This window comes from Canis lupus, chromosome 6 (genome assembly GCF_048164855.1).
Source record: "Canis lupus baileyi chromosome 6, mCanLup2.hap1, whole genome shotgun sequence".
Classification (NCBI taxonomy): domain Eukaryota; kingdom Metazoa; phylum Chordata; class Mammalia; order Carnivora; family Canidae; genus Canis; species Canis lupus.
The window spans coordinates 48,925,908-48,947,270 of record NC_132843.1 but is presented as its reverse complement, the minus strand read 5'-3'; the positions used below and the strand labels follow the sequence as shown (position 1 = coordinate 48,947,270).

General features: G+C 36.9%; 1 protein-coding gene and 1 long non-coding RNA gene across 8 annotated transcripts in view; one reads left to right on the top strand and one right to left on the bottom strand.

Annotated features, from left to right (window-relative positions):
* Nucleotides 1–21,363, bottom strand: part of RGS7 (regulator of G protein signaling 7) — a 580,824-nt gene that overhangs the window by 241,353 nt on the left and 318,108 nt on the right. For 6 of the 7 annotated variants that reach the window (XM_072830414.1, XM_072830418.1, XM_072830416.1 and 3 more), the window contains exon 3: nt 20,089–20,185. The exons of the other annotated variant lie outside the window; for it this stretch is intronic. In XM_072830414.1, the coding sequence (XP_072686515.1) occupies nt 20,089–20,185 (97 nt within the window). The remainder of the gene's footprint in view (nt 1–20,088; nt 20,186–21,363) is intronic. 7 annotated transcript variants of the gene reach the window in all.
* On the top strand, nt 17,257–20,229 carry LOC140635566 (uncharacterized). The gene is made up of 2 exons (XR_012032904.1): nt 17,257–17,538; nt 19,220–20,229. It is a non-coding gene; the product is annotated as an uncharacterized lncRNA (long non-coding RNA).

The following is a 21,363-nucleotide window of genomic DNA, read 5'->3' as shown; positions in this document are numbered from 1 at the left end:
AGCCAGACCTCAGCATGGAGGGCTGGTTCTGAGTGCAGCTATTTTTGGATTATTTACTGATCTTCCACTGCATTTGCCCCCATCAACCATTAACATCCCTCTCTTGCTAAAAGGCCACCTGACCAGAAAGGTTAAGAGAAATATTCAGTAACCTCTAGAGGAAGGGTAGAATGCTTATTTTTAGCTTTCTGGTATTTGATCATAAATGCTTTCAGCCTGGAATGACTTCAATGAGATTTGTACATCTGAAGGCTGCCAAAAAGAGAAGGGGAAAAAGTCAAATATTAAAGGAAACCTTGCTCTCATCCAAAAGAGGAAGATTCCTTAAATTTCTAAAGAAAATGTTAGTTCTATTTTTAACTCCCTTTTTAGGTTCTCTAAGGCTTAGGCTAAGAGGAGAAATAGGTCTGGTAGCAAAAAGCTTTAAAAACCAAAGGTTTTATACCTAGGGCTTGTTAACCCTATATTAACAAGTCCTTGACAAAGGGGGGAAACAAGAAAGCAGGCATTCCACATGCAATCCAGTCCTCTCTAACCTCTGTATTGTCCATATGTGGGTCCTAGAAGATTTCTGAAAGGGATTTTGTTCTGAGAGAGAAAGGTCATGCAAAGTACATGATCTATGAAGACAGATGCACAGGCCATGAAAACTATCCTTTTTTTAAAAAGCTGCTAAATTAGTGTGTCACCTTAAGATAGCCATCTGTAGAGCAAGAGTGATCAAGAGGCCAATGATTCTTTGCATCCAATTTTTGTCAGGCTTTGCTTTGCAAACATTTTAAATCATTAGCACAACTCCTTAAAATGTATCTTCTACGTCAACTCTTGGAATGGTACATCCATCACCAAATTCTGCTCCAAATTCATTTGAAGTTGGCAGATTTAGGTTTCAACTTGCAGTGACTTAACATACAAGACTAAGATTATACTGAGCATGGGGCAGCTCACCTGGAGGACCCTACAGAGGCAGAACCATAGCTGCTGTGATGTGTGGGAAAGATGGTTCCATTTGATTCAAGTGTGATGTTTCTCAGACTGAGTCTCTTCATTTGTTTCCACATCTCTCTCCTCTTCCTTGATGAGTCTTTCACTGACCGTCCCACCCTTCTTGATGGCTCCCTTCCACCCTGAACCCCACAACACAATCAATTCAGCATTTAACAATATACTGTATTACATTCCTCCCTAACTATTTCAAATGTTGAAGTTTGCTCTCACAGGAACTTTTGTATGGTTGTGATTAATACTTTCTGTTTTGATACCTTATCTGAACAATCTCTGAACAAACTGAAGCTCTATACATAGGCATTCTCACTATATATTTAGGTTTGAATGATTATTAAAGTTTAAATCCCTAGTACTATTATGAGGTAAGAATCACATTAAAGTGACCTTTGGGCTTAATTTAGTGTCTATTTAGTTTGAGTCTGAGTATACATTTTCTGTTTAAAGGAAGAACATCTTATCTTTCATCTGATGCTGTACTTAATGGCCAATTGATTTTTATTTACATCTGATAATTCTTTGCACATTAGGTACTTTCACAGGAGAATTCAGCCCTTTGCAGTAAACACTGAGGACAATTATGCTCAGTGAGGAATTCTAATACTGTAAAAGAAAGGGTGTAGTTTTAAAAACTGTCATTTTTGTTCACATGGTAAAATTTGACCTTGTTTCAATAATTTCCCAAATCTCCAGCTAAAGAGAAAGATTATGCTCTAAGTCCATCCCACAGCACAGGTTAGAGACAAAATTAAAAGTCCAACCCCATAACCTTCCTCTTCTGACTCTCCCTGGACCAAACAAACCCTCTTAAATCAACTGTTCTCCTTTCTCAATAGAGTGCTGGGTATGGAGAAAAAATGGGATTGGCACAGAAAAATAATTTAGTACATAATTTTGGAAGAAGAAATTGAAAAGCAAACAACTACCCAAAACATTTCATTGTAACAAAATGTGGCAAAGGGGAGTTAGGACAAAATCTTATATTTACACAGCAAGCACAGTTGTTTCCCTGGAAACAGGAGGAGAGTTATGCAAATGATAGGAGTTAGCAGAAATCTGACCCAGAGAATAAATGAAAAAGACAAAGTGGCTAACAAGGCTACAAATGTGTTCCATGGTGATGAGTGATAAGAACAAGTTTGAAAGCTGTATAATGTGCTAATCATGATTATTTGGAGGGAAGTTATGGGGCATCCCGCTGTGGAATTTGGATGTGCCAAGATCTGGCCAGGTTCTGGGAACATTTGATACTCTGTTCCTTTGTCTGCTGCTCCATCAGTGGAGGAGAGAGGAGGAAGAGAAGGCAAAAGGGAGAGGACTTCAGGTACAGTGATGGGTCCCCAGGAAAGTTTATGAAAGCAGCCACTGTTCTGTCTTGTTCTATTTCTTTGCACCACACCATACTTCTTCAGCACAGGTCAGCATGTTGTTTCTCTTCTCCTTTACCGACTGATCCTGTCTCCTATGTAAACACAGAACTTTCTTACCAAGTAAGGCACCAGTGTCCTGCGGTAAACAACCTGATACTTGTAATTAAGTCTCAAAACCAAAAAAAAAAAAAAAAAAAAAAAAAAAAGGCCATTTGATTACTACTCATGTCACCTCACGGTGAGAAGTCTCTTAATGGACTGATTTCTCAATAAAGAAAGAGACATTTTCCAAGCTGAATGCAAAATGAAATAAGGAAGGATAAATAATTCAGATTATTTTAGGGAATCAGATTATGATATATATTATATATAATATTTAGCTGTATTTTATATAATATGACATATAACATATATGATATACATAATAATACAAAGAAATATATACACATCATTAAATTAACATAGATTCAAATGTCAGCTTTCCTGTTTACTAATGGTATTACCTGGGGCAAGTTATTTACCTGTTCTTTTATTTATCTTTGTAAGGACACTGATATATAAAATAATACATCTAAAAAGTTAATTATTTACTGAATGCCAAGTACATTTTAAACACTCGATGAATGCTAGTAGTTGCTATAATAGTTGTTCTGACCCAAATGGATTCATATTCATATACATATCAGAACCAGAACTGTCATTTAGCGTATAGTGTTCTTGTCTGAAACTGGAGAAATAGGACTAAAATCCAGGTCTCTTTCCCACCAGTCTATACTCTTTCCACTATTCCAGACAGACTTTGAAGGATGTTTTTACATTTGAATATGGGAATGTCCAACATTCTAAAAACTTGCTTTAAACCAAATAATAAAATTTAAATTGAGAGTGTTTTTGGACTCTAGAGAAATTTGAAAACTGTGTTCAATTTCCTGATTCTCCATCTTGATACCCATCTAAGCTAGTAATAGACAGCAGAGCAGAGTTGCCATCTTTCTAGTGCTCCCCACTGAGATAAAAGCATCGTACAGCGCTGAATGCCAACAGAGCAAATAATTAGACTGAGTGCTCTTTCCGCTGCCAATGAATCAAGAAGTGAAATTTGTTGTGAATGTACCTGAATGCCCAGGACATCCACTGTCCTATGAGAAGTCATTAACATTTGCTGAGTGTCTTCTATGTACCAGGCACTGAGTACTATGGAGGATACAAATTGAAATGAAAGATTATTCTTGTTCTCCAGATGCTTATAGCCTCTAGTAAGAATCATAACACATGTCCATGAGGATAAAATGTCAGGTAAAATAAATTCCATGAAGAAGAACGAAGTGCTAGGAAAATCCACAGGTACGAATGATTAATGCACGCTGGCCTGGGGATGGGGAGGAGATGGGAGGGAGTAAGGATGAGACAACTCTCTATCCTAGAATTCTGGGAAGTGAGAATTTAGAGCCATTTTTTTTTTCTTTTGTTTTGTTTTTAACTTAGAGCCATTTTACATCTGTTCTGAGAGAGAAAGAGATGAAGGGAAAACCCAGATGTCATCAGGATAAAAAAGCACAAAACAGTAGATGATAGACACACCTTGAACATGTGTACTAATTCATTATTTCAAAAAACATATCCACACTAGCAATTCAATCATCAAGATTTATTCACACTTGGGGATAATTAAGACTTTAGTGTCATCTTAACTAAATGTCTAGCTCTAGGGTTAATTTGGATCTTCTTTCAAAAGAAAGCAATGTTAATGGATTAATTCAAAGAAGTAAAGCTCTTCTTTAATAGGTTTTTCTTTAGCAACCTATCATTTCTAGGATTTTAGAAAATAACTCACCAAGGAACAAAATTAATCTTTTCAGGTCTGTTGACTTAAAGACAAGTTGACACTGTGAGAAATAATTTCCAGGGTAGATTACTATAAAATGAAAATTTAATATGTCTGCACCATTGAAATCTCCCAAGATAAATTTGCAAGATTGCCTATGACTTTCACTATTTTTTATTCTTTCAGTAATTGTCCAGATGGCACAACCCACTGAGTGTTGACATTATAATAACACAGAAATTAGTTAAGACAGTAAAAATGTGATTTATTTAAGGAAGAAAACCAATATCAATATGTAATAATCTTAAATTTAAATAAGATATGAAAAGAGATATTAACTAAACTTTATGTCCCTAGAAGATTTCACTTCGATATGCATAGTTATTTGTTGTGAGGAATAAAAGATAGGACATATCAAAAAGTACTGAAGGCTATAAGGTACCTTGAGAATGTGCACAATGATAATTATTTGATGAAAGTAATAGGACTTAAACTAGTATCTTTTAAGCACCTACTAGGGAAAGCTACAAAGCATCCAACATAGGTCATTCCTTAGTCTTACAACAGATTAGCTACTACCTAATAGGGAAGAAAATTCCAAACCTGGGCCTAAACCAAACCTCTGGAAGGGTAATAAAAATTATAATAGTAACAGTAGTTAACTATAATGATGTTTCCATTTATTGTTCACTTTTTCTGTGTCAGATGCAGAAATAGTGAATTTCCCAGTAACATCAAAATAAAAAAAAAAAAACCTTAAATATCCCTTCTTTTTTTCTTGTTCATCTCTTATGCATGTATTATATCTAATTATCTAACCCTTTCCGAACTATTTATATTTTTAACACAGGACCAGTAACAAGTTATACCTTTTAATTACTTAGACCATATAAATTCTTAATATCACTTTCATTTAAAACTGCCTTTTAAGGGATGCCCTTTTACTGAGTCTTTTCAAACTCTGTTAAGTCAACCTTGATGTTGGATTAATGGCATGAAATGGTCCAAACTCTGAGGAGTTCATATTCATTTGGTTTTGAACATGGGTAAGATGGTTTTCTCTTTCTGTCCAAATTCCTCCTGTTTTTTATATGAAATACCTTCCTCAAAACTGCATGTGGTCTTGTTTATAAAAGGAGCAGACTGAAGTGACTTTAGGATACTAGACTATTGGTGGTCCTCATTCCTTTCATGGGTCTCAACTCTAGTGCTGAACCTGTCTTCCAAAAGATTGATATTGTGTTACTTCTTAAAATGGTATTATTTTCTATGTGGCTAAAATCTTAGCTGTATTGATAACTTTCAGAGATTTCACATATCCTGGTATTCTCATCTCTGCACTTTTCCCTTCTTGGCTTGAATTTTCACCTTTTAGTACAATTTGGAATCATCTGTAAATCTGAAGAGTCCAGATGTCTATAAAGATAACATTTAAATGCTAAGATAAAATGCAGTACAAGCTGGGATTCCCCAGACTTCCAAAACACTGTTTATGACCGCACTATGTTTTCTTCCTTTTCTATTGTCCCTTAACCATGCCAAAATACTCCCAACATTGCCATGTATAGTCCTTTAAAAAAAAAAAAAAAGAAATGTAGTGATGACTTTTGGAAATCCTAAAATAGTGAACCAATTGCTCCTTTCATGACGTCAAAAAAAAGAAGTTACAATATCAGTAAGTCTCAATATTTCCTCATAGAATCGTGGTTATATGTTCGTATTTAACTAGGAATCCTGTCAGATTTCTGGGGAGGGGGAGGGGAACTAAAGGTACATCCACATGGTTCTTTTCTAGAAAGTTCCTTAAGAATAGAAATTCAGTATTCTGTAGGTGCAGGGGTGTTTGTCCAGTAAATTATGCATTTTGGCCCATTGTTAATGCTTTACTCTTGAAGTAGAGAAATCCATCTCCAGAGATTTATGGCTGCTGGCCATACAGCAATGAAATGGGTCAGTTGTGTTAGAGAGAAGCTTTTCTCTAGGGAGGACATCATAGGGAGAAGCTGTGGTATTCTGAGTAAAAGATAAGGTAATAGAACTATTCCAGACAACCAACATGGTTGGCAGTCAGAGAGAAGTCTTATTTGTAGACTTTGATGGACATACTTTTGTATTTGGACAGAGTTTTCCCGACCTGGGATGGAGTTATTTGGAGAACAAAATCAACTCCAATTACAATTATATTCACTTGAAATATAAAAGAGCAAAATCAGATGTTCAGAAAATGCTGCAGGGAAGCAGAACCACTATCTCCCAGTTACCTGGAAAGAGAAACAGTTCCTAGTCCTTGTCGATATGTTTATTCAAAAAGCCAAAGCTAAAATCAAAGTGCTTGGATATTCCTCAACTTGCAGTATTTCTTCCAACATTCTGGTGAAAATAAGATAAGCAAAAGCTTGCCTTTCATCTTGGTCATATCAACTTGATCCAACCATATTATAAAATAAATCATTTCTCTACAAATATAGGGAGAGCCCAATAAAAGTCTAAGCTTATCATTTCCCAGTAGTACTGAGCTATTAAAAAAATAATTATCTAGAATATATGCCAGAAAGTCCAAGTGGCTGAGATTAGAATTCTTTACTATTTCTAATCACTTACTGGTTCTATTTTATAACAAGGAAGAGTGACAACCAAGAGAGAGTGAAAAAATCTTTTCACAGCAAAGATAATTTAAATACCTAGTTGATTATGTGACAGACAATTCATCTTCTCCTCTTGTTCCTCAGTTTGGTTGACTGTGTAGTTACTATGTGCCAGTTGCTTTGTCACTTTGTCAGAGAGGTGTAGCAAGAAGATTTCAAAGAAAGGATGGGCTTTTTGTAAATGTTCATGTTCAGGTTTGCAGATCTAGTTAGCATTTCTTGTTTTCTACAAGAATTTCTTTTTCAGGACTAAACTCTAAGAACTGCCAATATTTTTATAGTACTTTAAAAAAATTTATTCCTCATAAATTTCCCCTCTGCATTCTTGAATTTTCTTTGGGATAGCATAAAAACAAAATATTACAGGCATAATTTCTGCCAACATATTTTAGAATTATTTTCAAAATCAATCTCTTTCTGAATTTCTTTATACTCCATGATAGCCATTCCAATGGTAGATAAAAAAGTAAAAAAAAGTAAAAAAAATATTTTACAGTAAGCTGTCAGTTTTAAAAAGAAGCATCTTATAATTACCTTACAAGCTCCACAGAGAAACATTCCAGATTACTCATTTTTATTGTCTTTAAATTGACTCCAAATATAGTTAGGGTTGAGTTATACAAGGCATCCTTAATGCTGCTCTCAAAAATATTTAGATGCAAAATATGTACTCACTAAAACTTGCATTGGCCTAGTTCATATGACCAAGCTTGCTCTTTTTTCTTCTTATTTCTGCAACTATCCACATGACAAATTTAAACCTACATAGATTGTTCCTCCATGATACTAACAAATATGCACACAACCCTTAGAGGAATAAAGGAAAAGAGGCAGGGCATACTTAACTTATTACATTCAAAGGCAACTTTATTTTTTAAAGATATATTTTTTTCATTTATTTTATAGTAAGAGAGGGTGAACATGGGCAAACAGGGTGGCGGGGCAGGAGGGTGGAGAGAAGGAGGGAGAGAGACAATCTGAAAAAGACTCCATGCTGAGTGCAGAGCCCAGCACAGGGCTTGATCTCCCAACTTTGAGATCATGACCTGAACCAAAACCAAGAGTTGGATGCTTAACTGACTGAGTTACCTAGGTACTCCAAAAAGCAACTTGATTTTTAAGCACATTTAGACTGCCTAGTTTTCATATACATGACTGAAAACAGCAAGGCATCACGGAGAACTGTGTACATTGTTAGATGATCAAATTAATAATAAGTGATTCCATATCCAGTGATATAAATTATCACAGTTCCTATTTCTATGCAATTGGAGTAACTCAACATGTCACTTCCTTTGATACCAAGCATGTTGAGAGGATGAGTAGGACAGAGAGGGAAAAAATGTGGTCAGAATGAATTCAAGAGAATTAAAATACTTTTCTGAGCCTTAAGGCTTGAGACTAATAGAATATTATTCAGCCTTGAAAAAAGAGACTTTTGACTTTTGTGACAATACACATGGACTTGAAGAACATTATGCTAAGTTAAATAAACCTGACACAAAAGAACAAATACATGATGCCATGAATATGAGGAATCTAAACTGGCCAAACTCCTTGAAGTAGGGAGTGGAACAGTGGTTGTCAGGGGCTGGGGAAAGGGAGAAATGAAGAGGTATAGTGGAAGGGTACAAAGTTTCAGTTACACAAGATGAGTAAGTCCTAGAGATCATTGTGCCTGAGTTAACATTGTATTGTATAACTTTAAAATTTGCTAAGAGGGTAGCTCTTATGTTAAATGTTCTTATCACCCCCAAAGGAATGAATGAATGAATGAATGAATGAATGAATAAATAAATAAATAAATAAATAAATAAAGCAGGAGGAAAGGTTAGGAGGTGATGGATGATATGTTTATGGCATAGATACTGCTGATGGTTTCACTGGTTTATACTTATCTCCAAAGTCATCAAATTGTATACATTAAATATGTATACCTTTCTGATTTTTTTATAAAGATTTTATTTATCTACTCATGAGACACACAGAGAACAAGGCAGAGACATAAGCAGAGGGAAAGCAAGCTCCCTGCAGGAAGCCTGATACAGGACTCAATCCCAGGATCCCAGGATCACCACCTGAGCTGAAGGCAGACACTCAACCACTGAGCCACCCAGGTACCCCTAGCTTTCTTATGTTAATACTTACATACATAAAGTAACTTAAAATGAAAAAAAGACTTGAGGCCAGCCAAACCCACACAGACTGTTATACACCTTTTCTGATCACAAATTTTGGTCTTGCAAATTGGTGGTAAGTCTTTTTACAAGAGCACATTTAAAGTAACCAATTCAGGGCAGCCCAGGTGGCTCAGCAGTTTAACGCCACCTTCAGCCCAGGGCATGATCCTGGGGACCCAGGATGGAGTCCCATGTCAGCCTCCCTGCATGGAGCCTGCATCTCCTCCTGCCTGTGTCTCTGCACCTCTCTCTCCTTCTCTCTCTCTCTCTCTCTCTGTCTCTCATGAATAAATTTTTAAAAATCTTAAAAAAATAAAGTAATCATTTCAGATGAGGAATGGAATTAGTTACAAAAGAAGAATAGTAAGGAAATTCAACACCTTAATTATCAACATTTGTGATGGATAACCTTCTCAAGCTAATAAAAGACAAAAGATAGAAATATATGAAATGCAGGAATGGCTGACCAGAACTCCCTCTTAATTTTTACCATTTTCTCCTCTATTTACAGTGCTTGGTGTTTTAGAACAGGCACCAGCTTTTTGGCTCCTGAGAATTTGTTCAATAAGTTCAATCTTCAAATATGTTAAATAACCTGAATTAATAGTATTTTTATTTGATAACTGTCAACAGGCAGTCCAGACTTTTCTGACCTCAGTAGGCTGTTTCATAGGCATGGTCCAATTCAAGTTTGAAACTACACCATTTACAAAAAATTGAGAAGAGAATTCTGGTTTATTTCCTGCTTAGAAAATAACATGGGAAACAGCAATTTCACAGTCAATTAATTCAAGGAAATGCAACTTACCCAATAGGTGAAGGCTTATTTCACCATGATCTAGAATAATTGAAATTCTGAATATCCAGAATACAAGAACATCTGAATGCCCTAAAGAATCACAGAGTGTCATAACAAGAAATACATTTCATTTTCAGCTAGATTAATCTGTGGGGAGTAGGGTGGTATTGGTGTTGGATATTTCTAGAGATATTACCTGAGGTTTGGTCAAGCTTTGGTTTTAGTTTATCTATCATAAACACAGTGATGGCATCACCCCCACAATCTTCCATAGTGCACAGACCATGATCCATCTTGTATAAAGCAGAGAAATGGAGAGTTTAAACCTCATGTGCTGATTTGTTCTCAAAGAAAACCACTGGAGTCTTTATCCCCTGAATACTAGATCTCCAGACACAGAACAATGTGATTCCTAGTCACTTACATGAGGACTTGATGGTTCACCTTGGGCCCATCTCCCTTGCTGTTCCAAGTGAACTGAGGCAACAGTCCTACACGCCAGGACTTCAAGAGCAAGCATATATGAACCACATATTCTGCTCACTCCTAAGTGATTCTATTCCACAGGGGTCCATCTTTGGTCCTCTGATTTTCTCCTATGCAAAACTTGAAAAGATATTTTATCTATTTAGCTTCTAACCAACAATCTACCCAGATTGTTGTATCATCTACTTGTTGTATTACTAAATACCCATATATATTCAATAGCTGGACATCTCACTTGGTTGTTCTGTGAAGATCTGAAACTCAAGATGTTCAAAACCTATCATATCTTCTTCATAATCTCCATGGAAAGAGCGAGAGAGAGAGAGAATTTCTGTTTATCAGTTCATTTGTAAAAGGCATCATTGTGCATTCATTGTTAGATCAAAAATACAGGTGTCTTTGTTGGCAGTGCCTTCTTTATTAACCAATCTGAACTCTCACTAATCTCCCTCCTCATCACCACCATGGGCCCCTTCCTGAATTGCTAATGAAGTCCCTCCTAAATTCTTAAGGTTTCTTATACATCAGATTTCTTCTTCAATTCCACTGACCCTATGGGTCAGGCTGTTGTAATCTGCTGCAGATTGCAGCCTAGTTCCCATCCTTGTCTCCCTTCTCTGCAAATCAGCATTTACTCCTACATTTTCCCCAGAGAAACTGCCATTAAAAAATTTTTATAATCCCATTTCCCTGCTTAAAAGTCATCAATTGCTTCTGACTCTTTACAGGATAAAAGTCTAATTCCTCAAGATTCTTACTACTGCTTTCAGTTCTAACTTCTGCTCTAGACTCCGCTTGCCTCATCCTGTGTCAAGGTCACTGCAATTTGTGAAGTTCCCTGAGCTTAAAGGGCCCTTTCACACCTTGAGTTTTTGAACAACTGTTCCCCTTTTGTCTGACTAACTCTGATTCATCCTTTACAATGAATTTCAGATGTCACCTTCTCCAAGAAATACCTCTGACCCCAAGAGCATGGGTTAGACTTCACACACTCCTCAGCACTCTGGGTGTTGAAATATCATGAAAATTATCTCACCTTATTTGTCTGTCTGCTTACTAGAGAGTGGTTTCCTCAAGGTCAAAGACCATGTCTTACTTCTTTGTATCTCCAAGCCTGGCAAAATGTTCACAACACAGGAGGCTCCTGAGGTATGTGTAATTTATTATTAACAAATAGAAATCTATAGAACCTGAGATATAGCCTGCTCTAGAGAACTACCTCAAAACACCATGAAATTAATGCCCAAATTCTTGTTCATGTGATTTATATTATAAATAAGGATAATAACATTAGATTCCAGAGGAAAAAAATTTTTTTACACAATTTCAAGGCCAAAAACATTGACAAAAGTTTTTTTTAACCCAAGTAACTTATGTATGTTGATAAAGCCACACAATAGTGTAACTACTTTCACAATCCATATGAATGCCAATATTTCCTCTAAAATTACAAGCATTAGTTACTCACTTAACAAATATTTAATTAACATCTCCTATGTTAGAAATTGTTTTTGGTGCAGGGGTACAAAACTGAGTATGGAACCTTCTTGTAGTTTACATGTAGTACTATAAATGTCTAGAAGATAGACATTAATCAAATACTACCATTAATGAGTTTATAAGTTGGAATAAAGTACTCCAAAAGAAAGTAATGTCATGTTATGAGAATACATAAGAAAGGAAACTGGCCTGGACCTAAGATGAGTAGGTCTACACTGACCAAACAGAGAAAGGGAAGAAGCATTCCAAAAAACAGAGGAAAAAGCCTAACAGTGGAAAGCCCCCAGAGCAAGAGGGAGCATGATGAAGTATAAGAGATGAAAGTGGCCCCTGTGGCCACAACCAAAGAAATAAGAGAGAGTTCTCTGTGAAATGAGGTCTGACAGGCAGGCAGGGGATGCACAATGCCACAGTCAGGAACCTTATTCAAAGAAAAAGAAAGTATAAGATGCAGAGTAGACGTAGAGACCAGTTAGGAATCAAGCTGATAATTCAGGTGAGCATAGGTTATACAGTGGACTCCAGCAATGCAAGAGCAGATGGCAAAAAGCTAATAGATTTGATGGCTGCTTAGAAGAAAAAGTTGACAAGACTTGATGTAACAGTTATGAAAAGAAAGGGCTATAAAAGAGAGGTCAGGGTGACTCCAAGGTAACTCCAGTACTTTCTGCCATATGCCTTCTTTCCTAATACAGAGCACAGGAAGGGGCTGAGAAAGAGAAGTGAATTTGTTTGACATATTGAGTTTGAGGATTCTTTGGGACATCTGTGGCATAAGGAGTTGAATATACTGAAGTTCCAACAAGAGAGCTACACTAGAGGAATATACACATTTGCATAAAGTTTATAATTAAATCTATGGGCATGGAGGCATTGATGAGGGAGAAATTATGGTAAGATTTCCATGAATGCTTTGTCATTCTAGCTATGTCATGAATAGTCTAGTCTGTTGTATTCCCCTCCCCACCCCAAAACACACTCTGGTTTCTCTGAATCACAGAGTGTATATGGAAGGGAAACTTGGATATCATTATGCATAATCTCTCTATTTTAGAGGAAAAGAAACCATGGCCACTTTCCCCAGGTTATGAAGTCATCAGAGAGGTAAAACAAAAGCCAGGTCTTTTTGTCAAGCATTCTAGTTTTTACTTGGAATGAGGACATGTTGGGAGATAAATGTAAGGGTCTCCAGTACTTATAATTCTACAGATTCTGATATGTGTTCATTCATCATGATGAAAAGACACAGGCTGCAGCAAAGGACAGAACTCATGGGAACAATCCAGAGTGCTAGCAAAACAGAAGCACTGAATTGAGCTGATCTTGGTTTGAATACCAATAAGCTGTGCAAAATTGGGCTAAAAAGTTGAACTCTCTGACCCCTCCCATTTCCTTCCCTATGAAATAGAGATAAACAAACAAACAAACAAAAAAAGAAATAGAGATAAACAATAATTACTTTGAAGTGCTATAAGGAATAAAACTAATATACTAAAAGCCACTAACCATATAGAAGGCTCTTAAATTACTAATATTTTCCTCTAAAGTAGAAAGAAATGTTTTTCTCCATTATATACATGATATGTAATATAAAAATAACATATAAAATGTAATATATAATACATAATTATCTAATATAAAACTAATTGTTATTGTAATTATATATAATATATAAGTAGCTGACATTTTAATATAGAGAATCAAAATAACACTTATAAAACTATTACTATTAAAAACAAAATCCCAATGTTTGATTCAAACTTTTATTTTTTTTTTTTAATTTTTATTTATGATAGTCACAGAGAGAGAGAGAGAGAGAGAGAGGCAGAGACACAGGCAGAGGGAGAAGCAGGCTCCATGCACCGGGAGCCCGACGTGGGATTCGATCCCGGGTCTCCAGGATCGCGCCCGGGGCCAAAGGCAGGCGCCAAACCGCTGCGCCACTCAGGGATCCCTGATTCAAACTTTTAAAACATTAACTACTGAAACATTTATTTCATCAGGACTTACACTCTATTTACTTTATGTTTATTAGACTCCTAAATTCTACAAGTGTCCATGATTGTGAATCATCAGAAAATCTACATCCAAAAAATTTTCCATATTATTGTGATATAATGTATTTTCCAGAAATAAAGCACCAAAAAAGCCCTATCTCAACATCTTGTTCTTTTTTTTTTAATTTTTATTTATTTATGATAGTCACAGAGAGAGAGAGAGAGAGAGAGAGGCAGAGGGAGAAGCAGGCTCCATGCACCGGGAGCCCGATGTGGGATTCGATCCCGGGTCTCCAGGATCGAGCCCTGGGCCAAAGGCAGGCGCCAAACCGCTGCACCACCCAGGGATCCCTCAACATCTTGTTCTTAAGCAACTGAAAACTACACTGTCAGTTTTAATTCATTCAAATATGCATATAGCCAAGGTGAATGGTATAGTAGTAAAATACTATCAAAGATGAACTAAATGTCATGAAAAATGTAAAATTAATCATTTCCTCTTGTCCACAAACTTGTGCTCCATTTGGATTTGGATCTATATTTTGCTTCCACTCAGAGTTTAAATACAAAGGATTTATGGCTGATATGAGTGTCATAGTTTGCTTTACCAAAGAATTTTAGGCAAGAGATGAATAAATATTGTAAGTTACAGGATATGAATTCTAGAGCAATAGTTACCTCATAGGAATAAGGCTTCTGAGATTCATTTAGGGAAAACCCCACTCCTCAGATACTTCTGGATTTATTCCTTATCTACCTTCAAAACATGACTTGAAGCAATTTATAATATTAATCCCTCCCATTCTCTCCGTTTCTCTCTCTCTCTCTCTCTCTCTCTCACACACACACACACCAGATTAAAACAACAACAGCAATAAAAGCCAAAAAAACAAAACAAAACAAAACAATTGGAAGAAAAAAGAAGATAATACATCAGTGAGGAGTAAGGTGAGAAAGTACCAATAAAATGTTATATTTAGCAAATGAACTTCCTAGAAACTAGAGAAAACAGGAAAAGGAAAATACAGTTTATACATTACTTATTGTTTTATAAAAGGAAAAGCCAAGTTTATCTTCAAAGAAAAAATATTCTTAGTATTTATGATCAAAGAAGCATATGCCATGGTTCCTCTCATAAGCAATTTGATGAACATGAGGTAAATATCTTTGATTTACATTTGCAAAAGTTAACAAAGTAGTATGTAAATAATCATTTCCCTGCCTACTTTAAAGGCTTATCATTATGCTCAAACATCATAAAGTTATTTCTTTTGGCGGGTAAGGACATGTAATTAGCATTCTTGATTGAAGATCCAATTATATAGTAAAGGCATTTAAACAATTATGCTCCCACAACTGACTAAACCCTTGTGAAGAGAACTCACCTTAGTTGATTGTACTTAATTGAAACTTGAGCACCAACATATATACAATATGTCTCTTTCCCACTAATATTAAAATATTAGCCTTCAAAACCCAGTATAGTAGATAAAACAGCAGGTATTTGATCACTATTTGCCTGAAATAAAAATCCTAAAGAAAAATAAGGTTATCAGGCCTTCAAGACTAGAAGACGTCAATCCTATAAATACATATTTTTTAGCTAAGAAATACTGATTCCCTGGTTACATCTCAGTCCTAAATATCTCCAGTTAGAGTTTGGAAATTTGCATTCTAAGAACCTCCCCCACTGAATCTGTTTCAAATGCGGGAAAAGTCTGAAACAGAAAAGGAAAGAGAACACAGCTAAACAAAAGGTAGAAGTTTTACTGTGTGTGTGTTGGGGGAGATGTGCACCCCCAAAGGAGGTGTATGACTGCAACATTGTCTCCCAGGAGACTGGGCAAGGGCTGCAAAGCCAACCAGAAGCCAGGACTTTCTGCCTCATGTCCTCTGCTTCTTTTCTCCCTCTGTTCCATTGCTCTCAATCTGCAGACAGGCTTGCTTTGCTTTTCTCTGCAAATGCCCATGCCCATGCCCATTATCCAGCCTGCAACTTTACATCATCTCAGTGCCAGACACACACACAAATGAACTGAAGTTTGGGAAAGTCAACAGAAAGAGTCCCAGGAAAGAGAACTGATAGGCCAGGCTCTGGGGAGCTGAGCCAGAGCTAAACTGGAGGGGTCCAGTCACATACCACAATCAGAACAATCAGAACTGCCTGAGTTACTTCTGCAGGTGAGAAAGTAATTTTGTGAGAAGCAATGTGACTGGATCCACCCAAAGATATTTCCTACCCCACGGTTCAAGGATCAGCATGGAGGATTCATCCAAAGACTTTTCCTCTGATCTTGGCACCTCAGAAACCAGAAGGCCGAAATTAACAGTTATAAAACCTAAATAGTTAGAAAAAGGCTTGGATGTTTAGCTGAAGGGAAAACATTTATCAGGAGGGGGAAAGCCATGAAACAAAAACCTGAAAGCCCAAATCACATTTATATTATCTGTGTAATGATATTCTTTGACATGACTCTGGATCTGGATCTTAGATAGTGGGAGAGGACAGGATTGCATTATCACTTTCACAATATAGCTGTTCTCACCAGAGGCAGGTGGGGGAACTGCTTGGCTACCCTTACATATATATTATGCATAGGTCCTTCCAGGTGTCACTGGATAGTGCCCTTCCCTCCAGATGGCTGTTAACATTCATCAATTTTAGATGCTGAGGAAGTTCTTAGGTAGAGAATAAAAGAACTAGATTCTTCTTCCTAATCCCTTCTCCTTTCCATGAACAAAACAATCAAAACAAAACCAAAAATAAAACAACAACAAAAAAAACATTGAATGGATTGGGATGGATTTGATTGAGGTGAGATGAAAGAAAATTTAAAAAGAAAAAACAATAATAAGGGATGCCTTGGGTGGCTCAGTGGTTGAGAGTCTGCCTTCGGCTCAGGGTGTGATCCTGGGGTCCTGGGATCAAGTCCTGCATTAGGCTCCCCAGAGGGAGCCTGCTTCTCTGTCTGCCTATGTCTCTGCCTCTCTCTCTGTGTCTCTTCTGAATAAATAAATAAAATCTTAAAAACAACAATAAGAATAATCAGAGCCCTTGAAGCTCTAGAAAAATCTGCATAAGCCAGTTGGCCACTGTACCCGACACTCTGGGTAAAACACAGGTGTTGGTCTGGAACCCAGTCTGGCCTTGCTGCCCTGCTTATGGCAGTACTTCTTAAGCTGTAGTGTTAAAATTGAGGTTCTGATTTAGTGGGTCTGGGGTAGGCTTATATACTACGTTTCTAATAAATTTCCAGATGATGCTGATTCTATTGGTCCATGGACATGTTTTGAGCATCAAGACTTTAGGGAGTTTTAGTGGGTAACCTGAAAGAGCTGGACACACAATACTTGAGACTCTTTTCCCCTGTAGAACAGCCCACAACAAGACAGACTCCTGAGAATCACATCACCCTCCTCTCACACATGACATCACTCATTCATCACAATTGATTTCTGATTCTGCTAAGGGCAGTGAAGTTAGCAGATCATTGTTTCTTTTGGAGCTCTGCAGTAGAACATGAAGCATGCCTAGAGAGAGGAAGGAAAGGCAGAGAGAGGCAGAAGATCAAGCAGCAGGTGGCAAGTGGGATCACAAAAGAACAGAAGGATTAATCCCAAATAATTATAAGAAATATCAGGAGAAGAAAATCACTTCAGAAGATCAAAATCTGCTAGCAAAGTAGATGGGGCTTCAGACCATTATAATTTGGTGATACTACAACAAAGAGGTTGGTAAATACTAGACACAATACTATTATGTCAATTAAATCTACAGCAAAACAGGTAATTAAACCTGTGACGCAGAGACCTCCTGAAAACTTTCTAGGAAACACACAATGGTAATTAGAAACTAAATACATTAATATGAAAATGTCATTGATATTCTCTTTATGTAATAACTACCATTGTTGTCTTATGTTAATCAACATTAAAATAAGCCTCAGGCACTTCATGGTTCATTCTGCATCTATGTGTCCAATCTTATCTTTTATTTAAGATCTTAATATTGTCAATTAAGCATTCTTCCAGTAGGATGCTACATCAGAACTGTAGAAAATTATGGTACTGTATTGGAATTGTATGAGGTATTGCTACTTGAAGAACTCAACCAAAAATTTTAGATTTACCATGAGAGCAGATAACTCAAACTTGCAGCCCAGCTTAATCTGTTGAGCAAAATTTTTTTGCTTAGTCATTTTTGTTTATGGATATTGTCATTAAGAACTCCTGAACTGCCATGCCTTCACAAAGGCCATGCACTATTGACCTGACCACAGTTCCCAGGAAGATGGGTGGGTAACTCAGCATTTATATGTCTGGATTCTGATGGCATTTAAGTTTGCAACTTCTGCATTACAGTATTTAAGGAGGTAAGTTCTCTCACTGGTCATTAAAATATGACTGATTTTCATATTTGTGTTTAGATACAAAGTTAACTCTCTAAGTTGCTGACTCTAAGGAGCTTAATATTTCCTAGGGGATATAGGACATTATACAAAAATGTAGCACAAAATAGAGCATAATAACTGCTATAAGAGAAGCAAAAACAAGTTTTTGTGAGAGCACAGAGAATGAAGGCTCAGGATAGTTTTCTCAAAAGAGTTCTCTGAACTGTTAAGGAATGGACAGAATTTCATAGTCAGAATGACCTTGAAGTCAGGAAGTGAGTCAGTGAGAGGAAGTAAGAGATGGAGTAAAGCCCCAGATGTGAGAAAATACAGGCTAACATCAAAGAAGAGCCGGAAACTGGAGCAAAGTGGGCATGAAAGGCAGTAATAGGAAAAAGAGGGCATATTTTGTGAGAGCTAATGTCTTCCTACTGCAGCTTTTGCCTGGTCCTTGTTCTCTCTCCCTTTCATCAAAGAGTAATGCAGCCACTAAACACCAACATCTGGGCCTGCCTCTTTGTATTCTGGTCCTAATCACTACCTCTCATCAAGGCTGAAGACCTGTTGGCCACTGTGCTTCCTTCAACCCTTGTCCACAAGGAAGCATCACAGAACCCTCCCTCATTCAGGAACCCCATCATGCATCTCCTCCACAGGCTCAGTCCAGCCTCCTTACCCTGCTGACTCACCAGATCTGAGGGCTCTGGTCTGATTCTGCTTCTTCTCCAAGCCATGCTAGCCTGGGCCCAGCATGCCTATGTCCCACAGCTTGGGCATCCCCAGCCTTGTGGAGCCAGAGCACAGATTTCTAACTCATCACTACCATTTTCTCTAGAGTTTCTCCAGTCACTTCCAATCAAACTATGGAGTTTCCCTATTTCTACTAATGATCCCTTAGTCTCACAGTCATCCAATTAAAAAACAAAACCAAACAATATTGGGTCATGTCCTCTTATAGCCTATATGTCTAGTTATTTAACAGATGCTCATGTTTCTTCCTCTGTATTCCTTCACTCCTCAGATAATGGAACGTTGGTACCCGAACTATTCCTACACAGACCTTGGACCTACCATGGTGACAACAGCCTTCACTCAACACCAATTTCCCCCGAGCACCTTCATCATAACATGCTCTGTGAGAGCATGACACATCTCCACATCTTCCATGCATCAGAATTAGATTCTTGGGTTGGCTTTCAAAGACTCTCATCCTGACCCAAGTCTTTCTTTTCCATCTCTACAGCTTCTCTGCACACTTCTATGTCTACATATTCTCACCCTGGTCACCTCCAGTTCTATACAGTTGGTGGTCTTAAAGCTGATATGACTTTTCAATTTTCTTTTTTTAAATTTTATTTTATTATTATTTTTTTGACTTTTCACTTTTCAAATTGGGCTCACCACTGTTGTTCAGGAACCCCTTCCTGACTGATTTTTTTCATCCTATTTTTTTTTTTTTTAAGTAGGCTTCATTGCCTAGCATGGAGCCCAAAGAAGGGCTTAAACACATGATCTAGAGATCAAAACCAAAACTGAGACCAACAGTCAGACACTTAACCCACTGAGCCACCTAGGCATCCCTTATCCTCCTAATCTTTCTATATAATCTATACCACATTATTTCATCCACCTTTAATATCATCTTCTGTTATTTCACATTTGTTCATTATGTCTCTGCAACTGACCCAGAGTAAAGTCAAGTCATGATTTTTGTTTTGTTTTACTATTACTCCAAGGGTCCAACATGATGTTGAACATGGTATGGGTTATTTCACAAGGAGTTACTGAATAATTAGAGAGAAAATTTCAATACTGAGTGACTAGAATTGATTTTAAATAGTTATGTCAAAGGTGCTAGAGAAAACAGTGCTGCACTGAATGCACACTTACCAGAGAAGACGCTAGGTATCTTGGAAAGAAAGCTTTTGACAGTACGAATAGGAATTCCATTTTTTTCATCTTGCATGCGAGCTATGACGTCTTCCATCTAAATAACAATAATAAAATAATTAAAATCTTTTAAAAGTTGAACTTTCTGAGAAAAATCAGTTTTCATAATAACTTTTTATACCAGTCTTGCCCAACTAAGTACAATGCCATATCTTTGCCTTCCTATACTTTGTCACGTTAATATTTTTAGTTTGGTTAAAATAAGAGAAAAGAGTATGAAAAGTGGCCATTTTAAGGTCCATTAAGCTACTAGAAGGAATTCTGTGCTTTGAATATTACCTCTCTCCTGGTTTCATATTCTTTGGTTACAAAGGTTGAGATAAAAGAGTGTTTATTTTTGAAGCTGTCAGCTTCACTGTCATAGCAAAACTCTCACTTTTGTCAATGTTATCTCTGTGGAACTCAGTGAGGAAGAAAATAGAAGCCTTAAAAGCATCTCTGTAGATTTCGTCTTCCAGAAAGAGAGTTTCTATGATTTGGTTCAATGCGAAATCCTTTTACCTGCCTAGAAATGCAGGACCCACTGCTAGCAACTGCTGCTTCTCTTGCCTGGGCATTTACTGAAATGTGATATGAAATACACACATGCATGCACACACACACACACACACACACACACTCATGATAAAATGAATGTAGTACTGTAGCTTTCTGCCCATTTAGTAAATTCTGCTGTATCTGTTTCAATCCAGTTAGTACACTCTCTTTTGCTTTTGAAAAGTTTTCACAGTTTTAAAGAACCATACTTTACAAAGCCTATTGTGGAATTTAGATCTAACATTTATTCAGATCATAATCCCTGTGTGTTTCTATACCTGTGGCAAGCCTAATACACACAAATACATAGAAGTTGTATTACGGAGCTCAACAACCATTCACTCATTGACATCCATTCACTCATTCCACAAACAGCTATGGATCACCGACTCTAGATCAGACTTACCAATGGGCACTGTGGATATGAAAATGAATAGAATACAGTTACTGTCCTCAAAAGATGTCAGAGTCAATATTGAAAACAATGTAAAATTTGAGTAACGTTTGTCATTTATCTAATAGTGTTGTACCACTATCAATCTTCTGTTTTTGGTAATTTTGCTAGGATTCTATAAGATGTTTACATTACAAGAAGCTATGTAAAGGCATCTGGAAACTCTCTGAACTATTTTTGCATCTTCTCTGTAAGTTTAAAATTATGTTAAAAAAAGTTAAAAT